The sequence below is a fragment of the Doryrhamphus excisus genome, chromosome 19 (genome assembly GCF_030265055.1).
Source record: "Doryrhamphus excisus isolate RoL2022-K1 chromosome 19, RoL_Dexc_1.0, whole genome shotgun sequence".
Lineage (NCBI taxonomy): Eukaryota > Metazoa > Chordata > Actinopteri > Syngnathiformes > Syngnathidae > Doryrhamphus > Doryrhamphus excisus.
Genome location: NC_080484.1, coordinates 14750848 through 14768719, shown reverse-complemented (window position 1 = coordinate 14768719; position 17872 = coordinate 14750848). Strand labels below are relative to the sequence as shown.

General features: G+C 43.9%; 2 protein-coding genes across 2 annotated transcripts; one reads left to right on the top strand and one right to left on the bottom strand.

The window, feature by feature from the left end:
- The first annotated feature begins 252 nt into the window (after positions 1-252).
- On the top strand, positions 253-3966 carry synj2bp (synaptojanin 2 binding protein). The gene is made up of 4 exons (XM_058057207.1): positions 253-455; positions 863-999; positions 2316-2411; positions 3262-3966. Exons 1-4 carry the CDS (start codon positions 398-400, stop codon positions 3403-3405), a joined length of 435 nt encoding a protein of 144 aa, XP_057913190.1. The 5' UTR covers positions 253-397; the 3' UTR covers positions 3406-3966.
- A 2568-nt stretch (positions 3967-6534) lies between these two features.
- Positions 6535-17527, bottom strand: rtf1 (RTF1 homolog, Paf1/RNA polymerase II complex component). The gene is made up of 18 exons (XM_058057204.1): positions 17360-17527; positions 14878-14988; positions 14637-14787; positions 14301-14496; positions 14095-14212; positions 13075-13186; positions 12858-12999; positions 12601-12778; positions 11447-11529; positions 10977-11064; positions 10789-10896; positions 10641-10718; positions 9529-9650; positions 9365-9422; positions 9212-9289; positions 8007-8108; positions 7809-7923; positions 6535-7182 (listed from the first exon to the last, which is right to left on the bottom strand). The coding sequence occupies exons 1-18, from the start codon at positions 17441-17443 to the stop codon at positions 7076-7078; spliced, it is 2031 nt and encodes a 676-aa protein (XP_057913187.1). The 5' UTR covers positions 17444-17527; the 3' UTR covers positions 6535-7075.
- Between the last annotated feature and the right edge of the window lie 345 nt (positions 17528-17872).

The window sequence follows — 17872 nt, the reverse complement described above, 5'->3', positions numbered from 1 at the left end:
ATGATGATAATGTTCCTTTGTGTCAACAAAACATGGAAAATACAAAGTAAAGTGTTCTACTTGAAGGATACATATTATAAACATATAAACATATTTTCCCTTCTATTTGTGTGTTTAATATTTTTAGAATCTTTTTAAGTAAGCTTTTGGGGCGATGTGTAACCTAGTACATATAGATTTAATAAAAAAATCAGAATTAGTTGTTGCTCAATTGTTTTATTGCGGTGGAAAGACCCCTTATATGTACTTCCACCTCAAGGCACCAGGAGGCAGCACTCCCCTAACGCTTCATCTGCGCGGCAGGAAGCGAGCAAAGCTCAGACAGGACTCTCCTCCAATGACGTCACATTCACGCTAATAGTTTGCCTCCGCCGCTGTACGCTTTTGAAAGAAAGACATGAATGGCTCCTTGCGCTCCAATACGGTGGACATTGAACTGCGGCGAGGGCCGGCAGGTAAGAAGAAGAAGAAGAAGAAGCGGGAGCTCAATAAACCGGCTTCGCTGCTAGCCACGTAGCTACGCAGCGGCTAGCATGCTAATGGCTAACTGGAGCCATGTAGTCAAGTCAGACTGGTCAGCATGATTTGGGTGAAGCTTTTTAAGATTAGCAAAGTCCTTGCTAGGTCTGTCGGACTGGAGGTTAAGTGTTTCATGTTTTTATTTTCTATATCACGTTAAAGTCGTCATAAAACACCAATAAGCTAATTAATCTAGCCATACATAAAGTCATGAAATAACAACAACCAACCGGCATGTCAAAGATCCTCTATGTGACAGGAGCACTGTGTCAGTAGCATTATGTAAAGTGTTGTCAATTGACTGTTTGGACTTCAATCCAATGTATCGATTGATGGTTTGCAGGTCTGGGTTTCAACATCGTGGGAGGTGTGGACCAGCAGTACGTCGTCAACGACTGCGGCATCTACGTGTCCAAAATCAAAGAAGACGGAGCGGCGGCGCTGGACGGGAGACTTGAGGAGGGAGACAAGATCCTGATGGTAAAAGACTACACGTCCATCTCATGTCCACTCCACACCTGTCAAAAGTAGACTTCCCACAAAATTCTTTCACTTTAAGCTTTTATTGCTTGTTTGGAAATGAGTTCAAAGTGCGGTTGGCCAGAGGCGCATTGTAAACACGTACAATATTGAACAGGAGAAGTAGGACTGTCTTCAACTCAGGACCTTCATAGTCACATCTGATTGGTTACGGTTTGTCCATAGTCCACTAATGTTGGTTTGTTTAAGAGCGATCCTGACAAACAGGTCTCATTTGCCACTTTTTCCACCTCTGTCAACACTGTCTTATTATTTTAATAATTATTTTAATTATTTTATTTATTTAGCCACACTGAAAAAATTTCTTGGGGGGGGGGGGACCCCCAAATATTATGAGCTGAAGTCATAATTACAAGAACATTTAGACAAAAGAATGATAAAACAATTGCAGCAGTAGATTAAAACAGCCCTTCTGAATACACTTTAACATACAGTAAGAGCCCTCTGGACATGAAATAACACCCCTATAGTCACCTTTAGCCAATCTAGTAGACGTATGAAGACAAATAAGACGTGGAAAACCTTATTATCACCTTCTAAATACATTTTTTAAAATTATTAGAGCCCTCTAGACATGAAATAACACCCCTATAGTCACCTTTTCACTCCTATTAGCCAATATAGTAGACATCATACGAGAAAAAAAGACATAGAAAACCTGTTTACCACCTTCTAAATACACTTTTTAACATGATTAGAGCCCTCTAGACATGAAATAACACCCCTATAGTCACCTTTACACTCATATTAGCCAATATAGTAGACATCATAAGAGAAAATAAGACATAGAAAACCTGTTTACCACCTTCTAAATACACTTTTTAACATGATTAGAGCCCTCTAGACATGGAATAGCACCCCTATAGTCACCTTTACCCTCCTATTAGCCAATATAGTAGACATTATAAGAGAAAATAAGACATAGAAAACCTGTTTACCACCTTCTAAATATACTTTTTTTAACATGCTTGGAGCCCTCTAGACATGACATAACACCCCTATAGTCACATTTACACTCCTAATAGCCAATAAATAACGGTATGTTAGCATGAGGAATGTTTGTTGTGATTTTCTGTGAACAGTGTACTTCCTGTGGCGGCTATTGCATATATTGGTTTTAAAAGCTCTTGATTATAATGCTAGGAACCCCTGAGTAATTTAAGACGACTGCCGACAGCAGTCGTCAAGCTGACAGGTCCACAGTCTACGAATAAATTGAATTGATTGACATGTGGTCTCCTGTGATGATCCTGTAGATCAATGGAGTGAGGCTGGAGGACCAGACACACAAGGCTGCAGTGGATCTCTTCAGGACAGCAGGGGACCATGTGGAGCTCCACGTTCTCAAAAAGGTGACAGTGTTTTTTTTTTTCTTCTTCTTGGCTTTATTACCATCAGTGATGGCCGCTAGGTGGGTTGTATCTGCGTGTATGTCCATGGAGATGAATACGGCACCCATACACCTCGAAGAAGCATGTGATCAATGCCACCAATACAGTGGAGCTCTCTACATTCTCCACTTAGCATACGACTCCTCCTTCCACCCTCCTTAAATCCTTCTTCAATCCCGCCATCTTCTACTGTTCTTCATGGCTTGTTAGCACAATCCTGTTACATTGCTAATATGCTAATGAGTCCTTTATTCCCATTTTTTGGTTCCACACCTCTTCTCTTCTCGAACCGCAACATTACCACCTTCTAAGTACTCCCTTTTAACACCTTTAGAGCCCTCTAGGCATGAAATAACAGCCCTATAGTTGTCTGTCCACTGCTAGCTCAACATTACCACCTTTTACCATTAGAGCCCTCTAGGCATGAAATAGCAGCCCTATAGTCACATGTCCACTGCTACCTCAACATTACCACCTTTTAACACAATTAGAGCCCTCTAGGCGTGAAATAACAGCCCTATAGTCGCATGTCCACTGCTAGCGCAACATTACCATCTTTTAACACCATTAGAGCCCTCTAGGCATGAAATAACAGCCCTATAGTCGCCTGTCCACTGCTAGCGCAACATTACCACCTTTTAAAACCATTAGAGCCCTCTAGGCATGAAATAACAGCCCTATATTCGCCTGTCCACTGCTACCTCAACATTACCACCTTTTAACACCATTAGAGCCCTCTAGGCATGAAATAACAGCCCTATAGTCGCTTGTCCGAGCGTGAAAATGATGATATATTTTCCCCCATGTGCAGTCTTGCCACGGCACCAACGGACCGTGTGCGCCCCCAGCTGAGCCCGCGTCCTGGCTGTCCTACATGGGCCTGGCGGCTGTTCTAACGGGGGCGGGGGCCGTGCTGTCCTTGCTTTACCTTCGTCACGTAAGAAGAGCCTTTTAGCATCCTGGTTCAGGATGAGAGACCAAGGACCTCCTCCCGGCCAGGGGAGGACAGCAGGTGACGTCATGGAGGCAAAGCGGCTGACGCCCTCCCAGGTCGTGCACAGCTTTTTCATGCCGGGGCGGGGGCGGAAGGATGGACACGGCTGTGACGCATCCAAAGAAAAACCAAGCCACCTCTCACATAGCAATCTCCATGGCAACCTGGACATCAAACACACTACAGCCACCTTTTCCTTAGCGTCCCTTTCACCCCTAAAGCATGCCAGGACCGCCATTCCGATCGGTCCCTTTTGGAAAGTGTCAGGTATTCATTTGTGTCGGAGGTAAGGGAAAAACTCCAGGGAATGATGACGGAGAGCTTCCAGCCATCCTTTTTCTTACTCTCGGTCGCCATCCCACCAGCATCCGTACAAGATGGCCGACCCGGCACCGGTGTCAGCTCTCCATGCCAAGGAGAATCCTCCGAGTCTTAGCGCTTCCTTCCAAAGGTTGATGCTTTTGTCATGTTGCTGTCTGCTGAGCGGAATCCCCAACAATAAAAGACTCTTCTTTCCTCCAGTGCTGGGGAGTCATCCCTCCATCCCCATCCCTCCATCTCATTTACTCTTTCTTATCTGCTAAGCAGCAGTCTATGGGGCATGATGTAGGGATGTTACAGGACAACATTGGCACTTTCTAACCTTGAGGGTCTCTTGCTAGGTGCTAGCATTATGACTGTTAGCATGCTAGCATGTTAGCGAATTTACTCACGTCTAAAGGCAAATACACACATGGCATGATGTAGGGATGTTACAGGACAACCTTGGCACTTTCTAACCTTGAGGGTCTCTTGCTAGGTGCTAGCATTATGACTGTTAGCATGTTAGCATTTAAGCTAATTTACTCATATCTAAAGGCAAATACACACATGGCATGATGTAGGGATGTTACAGGACAACCTTGGCACTTTCTAACCTTGAGGGTCTCTTGCTAGGTGCTAGCATTATGACTGTTAGCATGCTAGCATTTTAGCTAATTTACTCACGTCTAAAGGCAAATGCACACATGGCATGATGTAGGGATGTTACAGGACAACCTTGGCACTTTCTAACCTTGAGGGTCTCTTGCTAGGTGCTAGCATTATGACTGTTAGCATGCTAGCATTTTAGCTAATTTACTCACGTCTAAAGGCAAATGCACACATGGCATGATGTAGGGATGTTACAGGACAACCTTGGCACTTTCTAAAGTTGAGGTTCTCTTGCTAGGTGCTAGCATTATGACTGTTAGTATGCTAGCATTTTAGCTAATTTACTCATGTCTAAAGGCAAATGCATACATGGCATGATGTAGGGATGTTACAGGACAACCTTGGCACTTTCTAAAGTTGAGGTTCTCTTGCTATGTGCTAGCATGATGACTGTTAGCATGCTAGCATTTTAGCGAATTTACTCACGTCGAAAGGCAAATACACACATGGCATGATGTAGGGATGTTACAGGACAACCTTGGCACTTTCTAACCTTGAGGGTCTCTTGCTAGGTGCTAGCATTATGACTGTTAGCATGCTAGCATTTTAGCTAATTTACTCATGTCTAAAGGCAAATACACACATGGCATGATGTAGGGATGTTACAGGACAACCTTGGCACTTTCTAAAGTTGAGGTTCTCTTGCTATGTGCTAGCATTATGACTGTTAGCATGTTAGCATTTAAGCTAATTTACTCATATCTAAAGGCAAATACACACATGGCATGATGTAGGGATGTTACAGGACAACCTTGGCACTTTCTAACCCTGAGGTTCTCTTGCTATGTGCTAGCATTATGACTGTTAGCATGCTAGCATTTTAGCTAATTTACTCATATCTAAAGGCAAATACACACATGGCATGATGTAGGGATGTTACAGGACAACCTTGGCACTTTCTAACCTTGAGGGTCTCTTGCTAGGTGCTAGCATTATGACTGTTATCATGCTAGCATTTTGGCTAATTTACTCATGTCTAAAGGCAAATGCACACATGGCATGATGTAGGGATGTTACAGGACAACCTTGGCACTTTCTAAAGTTGAGGTTCTCTTGCTAGGTGCTAGCATTATGACTGTTAGCATGCTAGCATTTTAGCTAATTTACTCACGTCTAAAGGCAAATGCACACATGGCATGATGTAGGGATGTTACAGGACAACCTTGGCACTTTCTAACCTTGAGGGTCTCTTGCTAGGTGCTAGCATTATGACTGTTAGCATGCTAGCATTTTAGCTAATTTACTCACGTCTAAAGGCAAATGCACACATGGCATGATGTAGGGATGTTACAGGACAACCTTGGCACTTTCTAACCTTGAGGGTCTCTTGCTAGGTGCTAGCATTATGACTGTTAGCATGCTAGCATTTTAGCTAATTTACTCATGTCTAAAGGCAAATACACACATGGCATGATGTAGGGATGTTACAGGACAACTTTGGCACTTTCTAACCCTGAGGGTCTCTTGCTAGGTGCTAGCATGATGACTGTTGGTATTGTAGCATTTTAGCTAATTTATTCATGTCTAAAGGCAAATGCACACATGGCATGATGTAGGGATGTTGGGATGTTACAGGACAACCATGGCACTTTCTAACCTTGAGGGTCTCTTGCTAGGTGCTAGCATGATGACTGTTAGCATGTTAGCATTTTAGCTAATTTACTCATGGCTAAAGGCAAATACATCGAATGATGTGGGGACACTATTGGACTGCCTGGACACTTTTGGGACTTGAGGCTGTCTTGCTAGGTGCTGGCATGATGACTGTTAACATGTTAGCATTTTAGTTTAATTTACTCATGTCACTCTTAAATTTATCTTCATACATTGAAATAACTACCACAGCACTGTAGTAAAAATGAGCTAAAAGAGGAAGTGACGTAGTCCTCGCACATGCACGGCATGGACGTCCATTGACTTGAATTCAAGTGGGACTTGAATTGGCGTACAGGTGCGACTTAGTGCCGAATGCAGCATCTACGTGTGCACGAGTCAAACCGCTGTTGGACCCAAGTGATGACTCCACGGGTCCCACTGTGTGTTTAGACCACGTGTATGTCCCGTTTTACAGGACAAGCCTCCATTGGCTGATTCCTGCGTGAATGAAGACAGTAAATGTATGAAACAGTGCCTCTTTATTTTCACTCCAAAATGCATATTTACACGGCATGCCACACCAATACAGGAACTGACTATTGACAAGAACAAATGAAAGCTGCTCGCTCTCTCTCCTTTGAAGCAACCTTGACCAGAGATAGACAATAGGAATGAAGCAACATCCATTCATAGAAAAAATCTACCATTTCTTCAGGAATCTGCCGGTGGATAAGCCAGATGACGTTGAAGCGTACAGAAACAGAAGGTTTGTCAAATATGGAGGACATGGCTCAGAGATTACACACATCAACAATGTGGTGTATACTGTAGTGTCCTTGTTCACGGCCATAATCCACCTTTCAACAACACAAAAGTGGACTGCAAGGGGATAGATACGAAGAATAAAACGATATTTCATGTTTCCTTTCAGAAATATGCTTGATCAGTATGTCCTCGCTTCTGATTAAAAAGTCTGTCGTCGTACCCCCCCCCACCCACACGGCCTGTTCCTCATGCAGTGTGGTATTCAAGGTGGTGGTGGTTGTGGTGTTGGTGGTTGGTCTCAGATGAGACCCCTCCTCTTCTTGTAGTCCTCCAGGTTGAGTGACCTGCGGGGGGCGCCGTCTTTCACCGGCAGCGCGTTGGAGCTGACCGACAGAGACTTGGCTTCTGTATGGCAGATGGGGCAAAGGTTAGCTTGGTAGCATCCATTTGGAGCCAGAACACACAGGGCTGTAATCTATCTGTGGTGAGGGGGGAACCAATGGCTGTATAGGACTAAGATCTATCTGTGGGGGCAGGACAGACCAATGGCTGTATAGGGCTTCAATCTATCTGTGGGGGCAGGACAGACCAACGGCTGTACAGGACTTGAATCTATCTGTGGGGGGCAGGACAGACCAATGGCTGTACAGGACTTCAATCTATCTGCATAAAACTGAAAGGCGACCTCTCTGTGTTCAGTCCCGACTCTGGCGCCCACAGGAAACCACTACCTGAGTCCAAGATGGCTGACGTGGCTCTACCAGACATGTACTGTGGCCATCTACATTCTAATAGCGTAGAATGAAACTTGCTCATGGTAGGGCCCCCCCCAGCCAGTTTGAAAACCTGCTGGGAGCATGTACGGATTGAAGAATAGGGGTCCTAGGATTGACCCATGGGGAACCCCACAGGTCATAATCATTTGGTCTGAGAGGTATAGAGGTTTTGGTGAAAAGGTGAATATAGGGGTGTTATGTCACGCGTCGGGGGCTCTAACGATGTAAAGAAGTGTATGTAGAAGGTGGACTGACCTGCATTAGGAACTTGGAGGTCTATCTTTACATCAAAATCGTGAACTTTAAACAGGTCTTCAGAGAGGTCAGTGGTTGGTTTGGGTACGTCCTTGTCCTTGGTGTCGGTGGGTCCCTGTGATCAAAGGTGAAAGACGATTGATTGATGGATGGAGGAGATGAGAGGGGAGTATGAATGAAAAGGATGCTCTCTGTCACCTCTTTGCTCTTCTCCGGTGTGGCGGTATCCGGCGTGGAGCCGGACCCGTACTTCTGGTTGAGGTGAGCGAGAATGGCTGCGTGCACCGACGGGTCTCTGGCCTTGAGGAGCACAGACAAGCATCCTTTTACTATCATGATAATATGGTAACACTAGCTTTGACAACATCCAGCAGCGTATGAGCATAGCATCTTCTGTCTAGACCTGTGTGGACTAACATGTTTTATGGCTATTACAATAACAAACATGTTTTATATGTCTTATTTTCTCTTAACATGTCTACTATATTGGCTAATAGGAGTGTAAAGGTGACTATAGGGGTGTTATTTCATGTCTAGAGGGCTCTAATCATGTTAAAAAGCGTATTTAGAAGGTGGTAAACAGGTTTTCTACGTGTTATTTTCTCTTAACATGTCTACTACATTGGCTATTAGGAGTGTTAAGATGACTATAGGGGTGTTATTTCATGTCTAGAGGGCTCTAGTCATGTTAAAATGTGTATTCAGAAGGTGGTTAACATGATTTCTATGTCTTATTTTCTCTTAACATGTCTACTATATTGGCTAATAAGAGTGTAAAGGTGACTATAGGGGTGTTATTTCATGTCGAGAGGGCTCTAATCATGTTAAAAGGTGTATTCAGAAGGTGGTTAACAGGTTTTCCAAGTCCTGTTTCTCTTATTCTCTTATTTCTACTCTATTGGATAATTGGGAGTGTAAAGGTGATTATAGGGGTGTTATTTCATGTCTGGAGGGCTCTAATCATGTTAAAGAGTGTATTTAGAAGGTGGTAAACAGGTTTTCTTTGTCTTATTTTCTCTTTTGATGTCTACTATATTGGCTAATAGGAGTGTGAAGGTGACTATAGGGTTGTTATTTCATGTCTAGAGGGCTCTAATCATGTTGTAAAGTGTATTTAGAAGGTGGTAAACAGGTTTTCTATGTCTTATTTTCTCTTATGTCTACTATATTGGCTAATATGAGTGCAAGGTGACTATAGGGGTGTTATTTTATGTGTATTATTTGTGTTCAAGAGACTAGTATCAGACTAATGTTGATGTGTTGCTACCTTGCCTCCATCTGTCGTCAACATGAGGCGTGGCTTGGCATGTGCTACACGTGTTTTATTACATGCGTGAGCTGTCTTAGGCTATTACAGTCCCAGGCTATCATCCATAAGAGTAGATATTATTCATGGAGCTTACGTTAGACACCATAGTGGGTTTGCATTGCCTTCGGGTGAAAGGATCCATTTGTTGGTTTTTGGAGTTTTGTCCTTCAGCCTGCAAGAAGAAGCCAGCGTTTAATGAGGATGAAATCAAGTTCTGCATGTGACGTTTGATCACCAGCCCACGTACCACTAAAGCCTTTTCCGATTCCACGATGTTCCAGCTTCTGTTCCTCTGATTGATGTAGCTGCACGGATGGATAATGATTTGAAAAAGACTTCCTGTTCGTACTACACGCGTACTACGTCATACTTGCTAGCGCATGCATGAGCCCGTCAGATTGTGAGCCAAACCTGATGGCGGAGATGTTCTTGGTCCTCTGTCTGTCCAGGGCTTCAGCTCGCTCCTCGAGCTCGTTCAGCTCATCCTGGATGACTTTGACTTTGTCACCGTCGCCGCTCTCCTCCGCCATGGCCTTCAGTGGAAGAGAACACACAAACAAACATAAGCGTCTTTAATGGAAAAGTAGACCTTTACTGGAATCATCCCCAATCCTTCCGTAAGACATGAACACTCCTTTTTCTGTGCCTTGTAAAGATATAAAAACAGGAAAAAAGAGGCAGCAAATCGATGTAAGTAATGGGACACACCTATTAAATTAGCTCCTTTAAGGTTTTGTTTTCTAGCCATGTAGTACATTTGTGATAACAGTATTATAAAGTATTTTGCTGATTGATCGAGATAGAAAGGAACAGGACACCTAGCGTTACATCAACACCAACATCCTGAGGCAATGCTAGCTAGCAAAAATAAAAAACCAAAATGGACGACTTCCTGTTTGTTTTGGAACACGAGTTCTTGAGACTTTTTTGTGCGGACTACAGTAAACCTCGGATATATCGGACTCTGATATATCGGAAATTCGCTCACAACGGACAGATAAAAAAAGAACCGATTTTTCTGTAATGCATTTCCAATAAAAATTCATTGCATATATCGGATTTTTTATAACTGATTTCGCCTATTTCGGACAAAATCTCCAGTCCCGTTCCAATGCATTTCCATTAAATTTCCCTCGCATATATCGGATGGCCGCATCGTGGCGCTCCGATTCGCCGAATCGTGACAGGTCGCTATACGATGTCATTTGCAGCGTTGCCTGCGCGTCCAGGTACATTGGAAACATAGTCAAGGAAGTGCCTTTTTATAACGGATAAAATCCAATTTACGCATATACCGGATATAAATCCGATATATGCATATAACGGATTTCGCTTATATCGGACAAAACCAGTGGGAACAATTGAATCCGATATATCCGAGGTTTACTGTATCATGATTGACATTTGTACAAAATTTCATTTTTTTGACCTCTTTTACCTGTTGGGATATCCTTAGAAAGAGAAAAAGATCTGTGTTCATGTCTCACATAAGGAATGGCGATATTCCAAAATCATTTCCTGACCTTATCCTTAAGTAATTGCGTTTTCTTCATGGCATAGTTCGGCGGTGCTTTTCGGAATCGGTCTTTCTCTTTGACGATCTGCGTGGAGAGCAGAGCGTGTTAGTCAGGAGCGAATCGCACGCATGGCGCGCGGCCATGAGCGACTCACGTCCTCGATGTCTTTGTCGTTGAACTTGTAGTTCATGGCTTCTTTGATGGACTGCTCCTTCTTGGTGATCTCATCCAGCGTCGGCACTTGCATCCCCGCGACAATCATCTGCATAGCATAGCACAGCACAGAAGGAGTCAGCACCACCTCGCCACACAACGCCGCCGCTGTCGTCGTCGTCAACTCACCGCCTCCTTCCACTTCATGAACTCGTTTTCTGTGAACTCCTGGTTTGATACAAACTCCAACCTGAAAACACGCGTGTCGCCGCCATGCCTGGGAAGCGTGTAAAAGAACAATCAGGCTTGCAGCTTACGATATGCATACTACAATACAGTGGAACCTAGCCTAGCGTCTTCATGCCGATGCCATTAGAAATCATCTAGATGCAATTCATCCTTTCCAGCAAGCCATTACAGTAAACAAAACACTGATGACATCATAGACAGATGTAGTAAAAATTATTTTTTGGGGTTTTATTTTGTTGAAATAAGAGTTTCCTGACAAAGTCAAAAAGCCTTGATGCAATAAACAAATGTTATGTGATTCTTTTTATGCATTAAAATGTAAAACACAAGAGGAGCGTTAACAGAAAGACAGGCTAACCGGAGCGTATGCTAAACAAGGTTCCACTGTTCGACTCCAACCATTTACCAACCGTAATTGTAATCCTTTGTTTGTCCGTGTCGATCCCAGTTGGTAAACCTTGGCCGTCTCCACCACGTCCACGATTTCGGCAACCTTTGCAAGACATAGGAGTGTCTGTCGTTAGTAAAGACTTAGGGGTTTAGGTGACTTTTAAATAGAGTAGGAGCCTGACAGGGGCCTCCCGTTGCGGGAGCTGGGGTTCGATTCTGCAAGATACGTGACCATGTGGTGCTACGGTTGCTTGTCTGTATTCATTAATGAGTGTAACCTTGATGTGTCAAAGTGCCATGAGATTTGGCACTTTATCAATACACTGAATAGAATCAGGGGCGGCACGGCGGTCGAGTGGTTAGCGTGCAGATCTCGCAGCTAGGAGGACCACGGTTCGATTCCACCCTTGGCCATCTCTGTGTGGCGTTTGCATGTTCTCCTCTGCATGCGTGGGTTTTCTCCGGTTTCCTCCCACATTCCAAGTAAGAAGTAAACAAGTAAGATGCTTGGGTTAGCCTGCTGCTGTGTTTAATGCAACTATCAGGGTATTATTTTTCCTCATCATTTTCCGAGAAATTGCAACTTTATTTCAAGCTAGGACTTGATTGTGTACCAGGGTTCAATTCCACCCTCGGCCATCTCTGTGTGGAGTTTGCATGTTCTCCTCGTGCATGCGTGGGTTTTCTCCGGGTACTCCGGTTTCCTCCCACATTCCAAGTAAGAAGTAAACAAGTAAGATGCTTGGGTTAGCCTGCTGCTGTGTTTAATGTAACTATCAGGACATTATTTTTCCTCATCAATTTTTTCTGAGAAATTGCAACTTTATTTCAAGCTAGGACTTGATTGTGTACTAGGGTTCAATTCCACCCTCTGCCATCTCTGTGTGGAGTTTGCATGTTCTCCCCGTGCATGCGTGGGTTTTCTCCGGGTACTCCGGTTTCCTCCCACATTCCAAAAACATGCTAGGTTAATTAGCCACTCCAAATTGTCCATAGGTATGAATGTGAGTGTGAATGGTTGTTTGTCTATATGTGCCCTGTGATTGGCTGGCCACCAGTCCAGGGTGTACCCCGCCTCTCGCCCAAAGTAAGCTGGGATAGGCTCCAGCACCCCCCGCGACCCTCGTAAGGAAAAAGCGGTAGAAAATGAATGAACGACTTAGGTCTAGCTTACCCTGTAAACCGGCTTGCTGCTGCTGTTCCCGATGCCGATCCTCACAAAGCAGCCCGTTACGGTCTTGGCAAAGAAGGGCATGTGGCACCAGCGTTCCAGCTTGTGTCGGGAAAGGCGAATCCGGTTCAGCTCATCCGGCAGAGAAACGGGCTGAGACTTTGGCGGCGTTTCCTCTTTTCTGGCCGGGACACGGCAACCAGAACAAGTTAGCTGAACAAGCCGAAACGCCACGCACAAAACCCAGCGGCGACACTCACTCGTCGTCGTCGTCAAACGATGAAGAACGCGAACTCCTGTCGCTCTTCACCGACGACTTGTCGTCATCTTCCTCCTCCTCCTCTTCATCGTCGGAGTACACCTCGCTGGTCTTCAGGGGCTCTCGTTTGGCCAGAAGTTCTGCTGCTCGGTGGGACCACAGAGCCTCACTCAGCACAGCAGGACCACTTCACTGACACCGGTAAGACTCGTACAAACCTGTTTTATTCTTCTTCTTCTCACGCTCCGCTTTCAGTTCTTCCATAGCCTGGGACTTTTTGTCCAGTTTTTCGTCCCGCTTGGAGCGCCTCTCCTTGTTGTGGGACATCACCTGCGTATGCCGGTACATTCTTAGTCATGTTCTGCATTCTTCAGTTCACATTCAATTCCCACTTCCCATGCTTTCATCACATATGGACCCCCGCTCACCCTTGCTTAGAAACACAGGGGGGGGGGGGGGGGGTGCAATCTTCTCACAAATAAACTCTTTTCCTCATTTCTCATGTCACCACTGTAAAAAAACAAAACTCTACGCTACTAAAATGTAGGCTCCGGCATCACCGCCTTAGTCCCATTATAATGGGACTGTCTGTGTGGTCCAAATGCATCCAGTTGTAGGAACTCATGCATGCTGGTGTTGCTGTGTGACAAAGTGTGCTTCATTTTGGAATCTCTACAGAGTGATAGGTCTTCACCGTTGCGGCGTGCGACCAATATAAATGATGTCTTCAAGATGAAACACATGCAAAGTCATCATCCATTCATATTTTAGGGCTAACTTTAGGGAGTTTAAATGTGACTGTAGGGGTGTTATTTCATGGCTAGAGAGCTCCAATCATGTTAAAAAAGTGTATTTAGAAGGTGGTGAACAGGTTTAATTGGCTATTTGAGTATTTGTGTATCAAACTGGTAGCCCTTGACATTCATCAGGACCCAAGAAGTAACTGTTTCAAAATTGTTGGTGAAAATGTCTATTTAGGAGATGGTGAACAGGTTCTGTCTTATGATATCTACTATATTGGCCAATAGGAGTGTAAAGGTGACTATAGGGGTGTTACTTCATGTCTAGAGGGCTCTAATCATGTTAAAAAGTGTATTTCAGAGGTGGTGAACATGTTATCTATGCTGTAACAGCCAAAATATTCCATTTCTAAAGAAGGAATCCTACTAGGTGAAAAGTATGGAACTAATACACCGCCATAAAAGATTGGTTATTATATTTGTAAACATGGTACTCACCACTTGCGTGTCTTGAACCTGAGATTGCTTCCGTTTTTCTTGCTCTTCCTCTTGCTTCTTCTTCTTCTCCTCTTTCTCCTTCTTCTTTGCAGTCTTCAGTTTCTTCTTGATTTCAAATCTTTGAAAAAGAAGTACAATCTCGGTGTGAATACACATCTCTGTGTTTTTGTCCCCCCCCCGACCCCCTCCGGGAATGGGAGTCTCACCGTCTCTTGAGCACCTCTCGCTTCTCAATCCTGTTGAACAGCTCCTGCTCTCGCTCCTTCTCAGTCATCTGCTCTAGCCGAGCTCGGTCCTCGGCGTCGCCCATCAGGTCGTCGTCATAACCGTCTCGGAAGACGTCGTCCTCCGAGGAGTCCGAGCTGGAGGAGGAGCTGTTGCTGTCCGAGTCGGACACCTCACCTGAGATGAAGAAAGAAGTGTGGGAAGACCATTACACTGTCTGATGACCAAAACCATCATTAGGGCGATATATCGATATATTTTATATTTTTTATAGTATTGGTAAAAGAACAAGTGAAGGCGAGTGGTTTAATCTGTACCTTCCTCTGGTGCCGAGCTCTCGCCTGAGCTGTCTCCATCTGAGCTTCCAGAAGCTGTAGATTTATGCACCTTCTTCTTGGTGGCGCTCTTCTTCTCTGGACCCCGACCTGGCTTCACTTTCTTTTTGCCTTTGGCGCCTCCCACGGTCCACTGGTTGAACATAAGGACCACGTGATTGCATCACACTTTCACAGCTGATGAACAGACACAACAAAGCGCAGACTACCCAGACTACCCTACCTCATCATCGCTGTCCGACGTCTCCGAGTCTGTTGACGCCGCAGGTTTGCTCACCGGCTCTTCCTGCTCGCCGGAGTCAACACGCTTCCTCTTTGCCAAGGACAGTAACTCCTGGAGGAGCAGGAGGAGATGATGGACAGGTGGGTAAACTCACAGAGAAACGATGACCTCAAGTAACTTTTATGGCAAAGGGGGAAAAAAAACTTCAAGCTTTATTGACCACATTTACTGCCCACCACTTTTTGACTGGTTCACAGCACAGTCTAAACGTAATTTGATTGTGCAAAAATACACAAATCAGCAGTAATTTTACACGAATAAAGTCAAAATATGAAGAGAAAATGTTTTAACATCATAAACAGAAAAGTCATGACAATATAGCCCTAAGCTGACTTGTAAACAAACATTCACCGTCAGACATTTTACATACTGGTTGTACAAAATGCTCCACCCATAGAGCACACAAAATACCTCATTAGCCATCTGAACCGTACATAAGCTTTGCCAACGACCTCCGTGCCCCAATACAGTACACCTTGATGGGTCACACCAGGTCCCCCCCCCGTGGTGTGTCATTAGGACTAATCAACAAATCCTAATTAGTTCCTGTCCTTATACTGACATCTACATTTTAATGAATTATACCTAAAAATATAAAAAAAGATGGGTTATTGGTACCATACCAAGGTGCATCCCTAGTTTAAAGTTTTACTACATAGTGGTTAACTTCTTGTATTTTATCATCAGGTTGAGTCAACAAAGAAAATGTTATTTAAAAAAATCGCCTGTATAGGATGGTGACAGTTTGACCCTGGAACAGACCATCTACATGGTTGTACATCAAGTACAACGGTGCCTCGGTTAACGTCCGCCCCTGGTTAGCATTCTTTTTCGGTTAACAACCAAATTTTTTGCTGAAATTTGCATTGCCAGCTTGTTTGGCATCTGGTTTGTTTACGCCACCATCTTGGATCATGCACTGAAGTCTTGTGATATGCTTACACAATGCATTGTGGACCGCAGGCACTATTTACAAGATTTGCTGTGCTAGAGAGATACATCATGTACCAAACACATGGGCAGCACAGAAGAAAAGGGCCATGTACTGTCCCGAGACAACAGTACAAGACCTCAAAGTTTTACAGAGGTATGTAATGAATACATCAACCCGGCGATGCATGGAGGGTGACACTTGGTGATTCAGCTTCCAACAACAAAACATAAGCATGCAGCTTAGCATTGCATATTCAGTCGACCACAGCACAACTTATAAGGCACTGTCAACAACACAATTCTACCAGACATCTTTCATTTTCTATATTCAACAGGTTTATTGCTTCTATGACATTAATATTTTGTTAGATTGTATGTTTTCATTTTTGCAAATTGTGCCAGAATAATGTGTTTATTTTGTTAATTGGTGGTTTTGTGGGAGGTTACAACAAAACTACATAAAAGTCATGCTAAATGTTCAGTCATATGTCATATGTAATTATTTAATTTCTTCTTCTTTCTCTCATGTTCTCCTTCACTGCAGCCATGAACCTAATTTAATTATTACTATATAATTATATTTTTTGCATGTCAAATTATAATGATTGTTTATAAGATGTGTTCAGTGTTAACATTTTTGGTTGTCTGCAATGGATGCAGCGGATTTACATGATTTTCTATGGGAGTCAATTTTGGTTAGAATTGGACCTTCTAGAAGGGATTCATATTGTTAACCAAGGCACCACTACAGGTTCCACTGGACAAACTTGCTCTTTAAATAAGACGAACTCCTTTCCCTTAAGCATGCTGGTGCAGACTAAAGTGTTTACATGCACCACCTTTAGCTGCAGGTGGAGGAGGTATGAGAGCAAAACAATCCCTGCATGGCATCGCATGAAATGAAATGCAAAAGTGCGTTTGTAGCTGTCACGTAGGCTTTCTGAAGCCGGAGGCTGCTGCTGCTGTTGTTGTTTGCTAACATGCTCACATGCTAATGTTAGCGCAGCCCCACCAAAATAGAATGTCAGCGCCAGCCCGGTGACGTCACAATGGCGATAAGGTTGCCTATTTAAGACACCGCGCCACTCCGGCTTCAGTTTGTGCATTGCAAACACATCACATAGCCATGGCACAACACATATCTGGGCTACAGCAGCAAATTGCTAACGTAAATACTGACATGCTAAGTGGTGGCGGCGTTAGTCCGTTACGATAACACTAGCGTTAGCACGACTTACTTGGCTAATGTTAGACAGTAGCTCTGTCACAATGTTGTTTTGTGGACAAATGTCAGCATACAGACAGCAAATAGACAACTATTTATTCCACCTAGTGAATATAGAGTTTGGGGAATGAACAAGAGTGGCCTCATTACATCCGAGCGAGGCCAAACAGCGCAATGAGCTAGCAGACATTCGCTTTCACATCTAAGTGTGGACAACTTCACAAGTGATCCGTCAACACACGAGCCGGACAAATGCAGCCGTACCTGATCTAAATTATCGTCGCTGGCACTGTCCTCGGAGTCTGAGTCGATCACGACCCGACCTTTCCGCTTCTTTACATTGACCATGGTTAACGCGCGGTGAAGCTAACCTGCTATCCCACCGCGGTGTCGTTTTATGTTGGCTGTTAGCCACTCGTTGCTAGCCCAGCTAGCTCCCTACCGGAAATGCAATCGCCTTGGCGCATGCGCGATAAATACGTCACTTCCTTCTTTCGCAAATTGTCCGACAGCTTCTGCGACGTCACGTACTGTAGTCGTTATTATAATTCAAATAAAGGTCAATAACCATACTTCACATATGTAATGTCTTGGTGGGTAATTTCATAAGCGAAATTGCCAGACACAATTGAAAAAAACAAATAAGGATAATCTTTATATTGAACCAAGATCTTGCTCTGACGACATAATCTCAGCTACCCTATCACTGTTCATGAAAGGCCATCACGTATCTGATAATCCATAAATCCAAGATATATACTTTATTTATATGATATG

Excerpts from the sequence above, each read along its gene's own strand:
- rtf1 (XM_058057204.1), bottom strand. The coding sequence starts at position 17,443 with ATGGTCAATGTAAAGAAGCGGAAAGGTCGGGTCGTGATCGACTCAGAC. Across the intron at positions 10,719-10,788 it reads ACGACAAAGACATCGAGGAC|ATCGTCAAAGAGAAAGACCG; the intron begins GTGAGTCGCTCA and ends CTCTCCACGCAG. Across the intron at positions 7,183-7,808 it reads CCTCCAAGTTCCTAATGCAG|AAGCCAAGTCTCTGTCGGTC; the intron begins GTCAGTCCACCT and ends TCTGCCATACAG.
- synj2bp (XM_058057207.1), top strand. The coding sequence starts at position 398 with ATGAATGGCTCCTTGCGCTCCAATACGGTGGACATTGAACTGCGGCGA. Across the intron at positions 1,000-2,315 it reads AGGGAGACAAGATCCTGATG|ATCAATGGAGTGAGGCTGGA; the intron begins GTAAAAGACTAC and ends ATGATCCTGTAG. Across the intron at positions 2,412-3,261 it reads AGCTCCACGTTCTCAAAAAG|TCTTGCCACGGCACCAACGG; the intron begins GTGACAGTGTTT and ends CCCCATGTGCAG.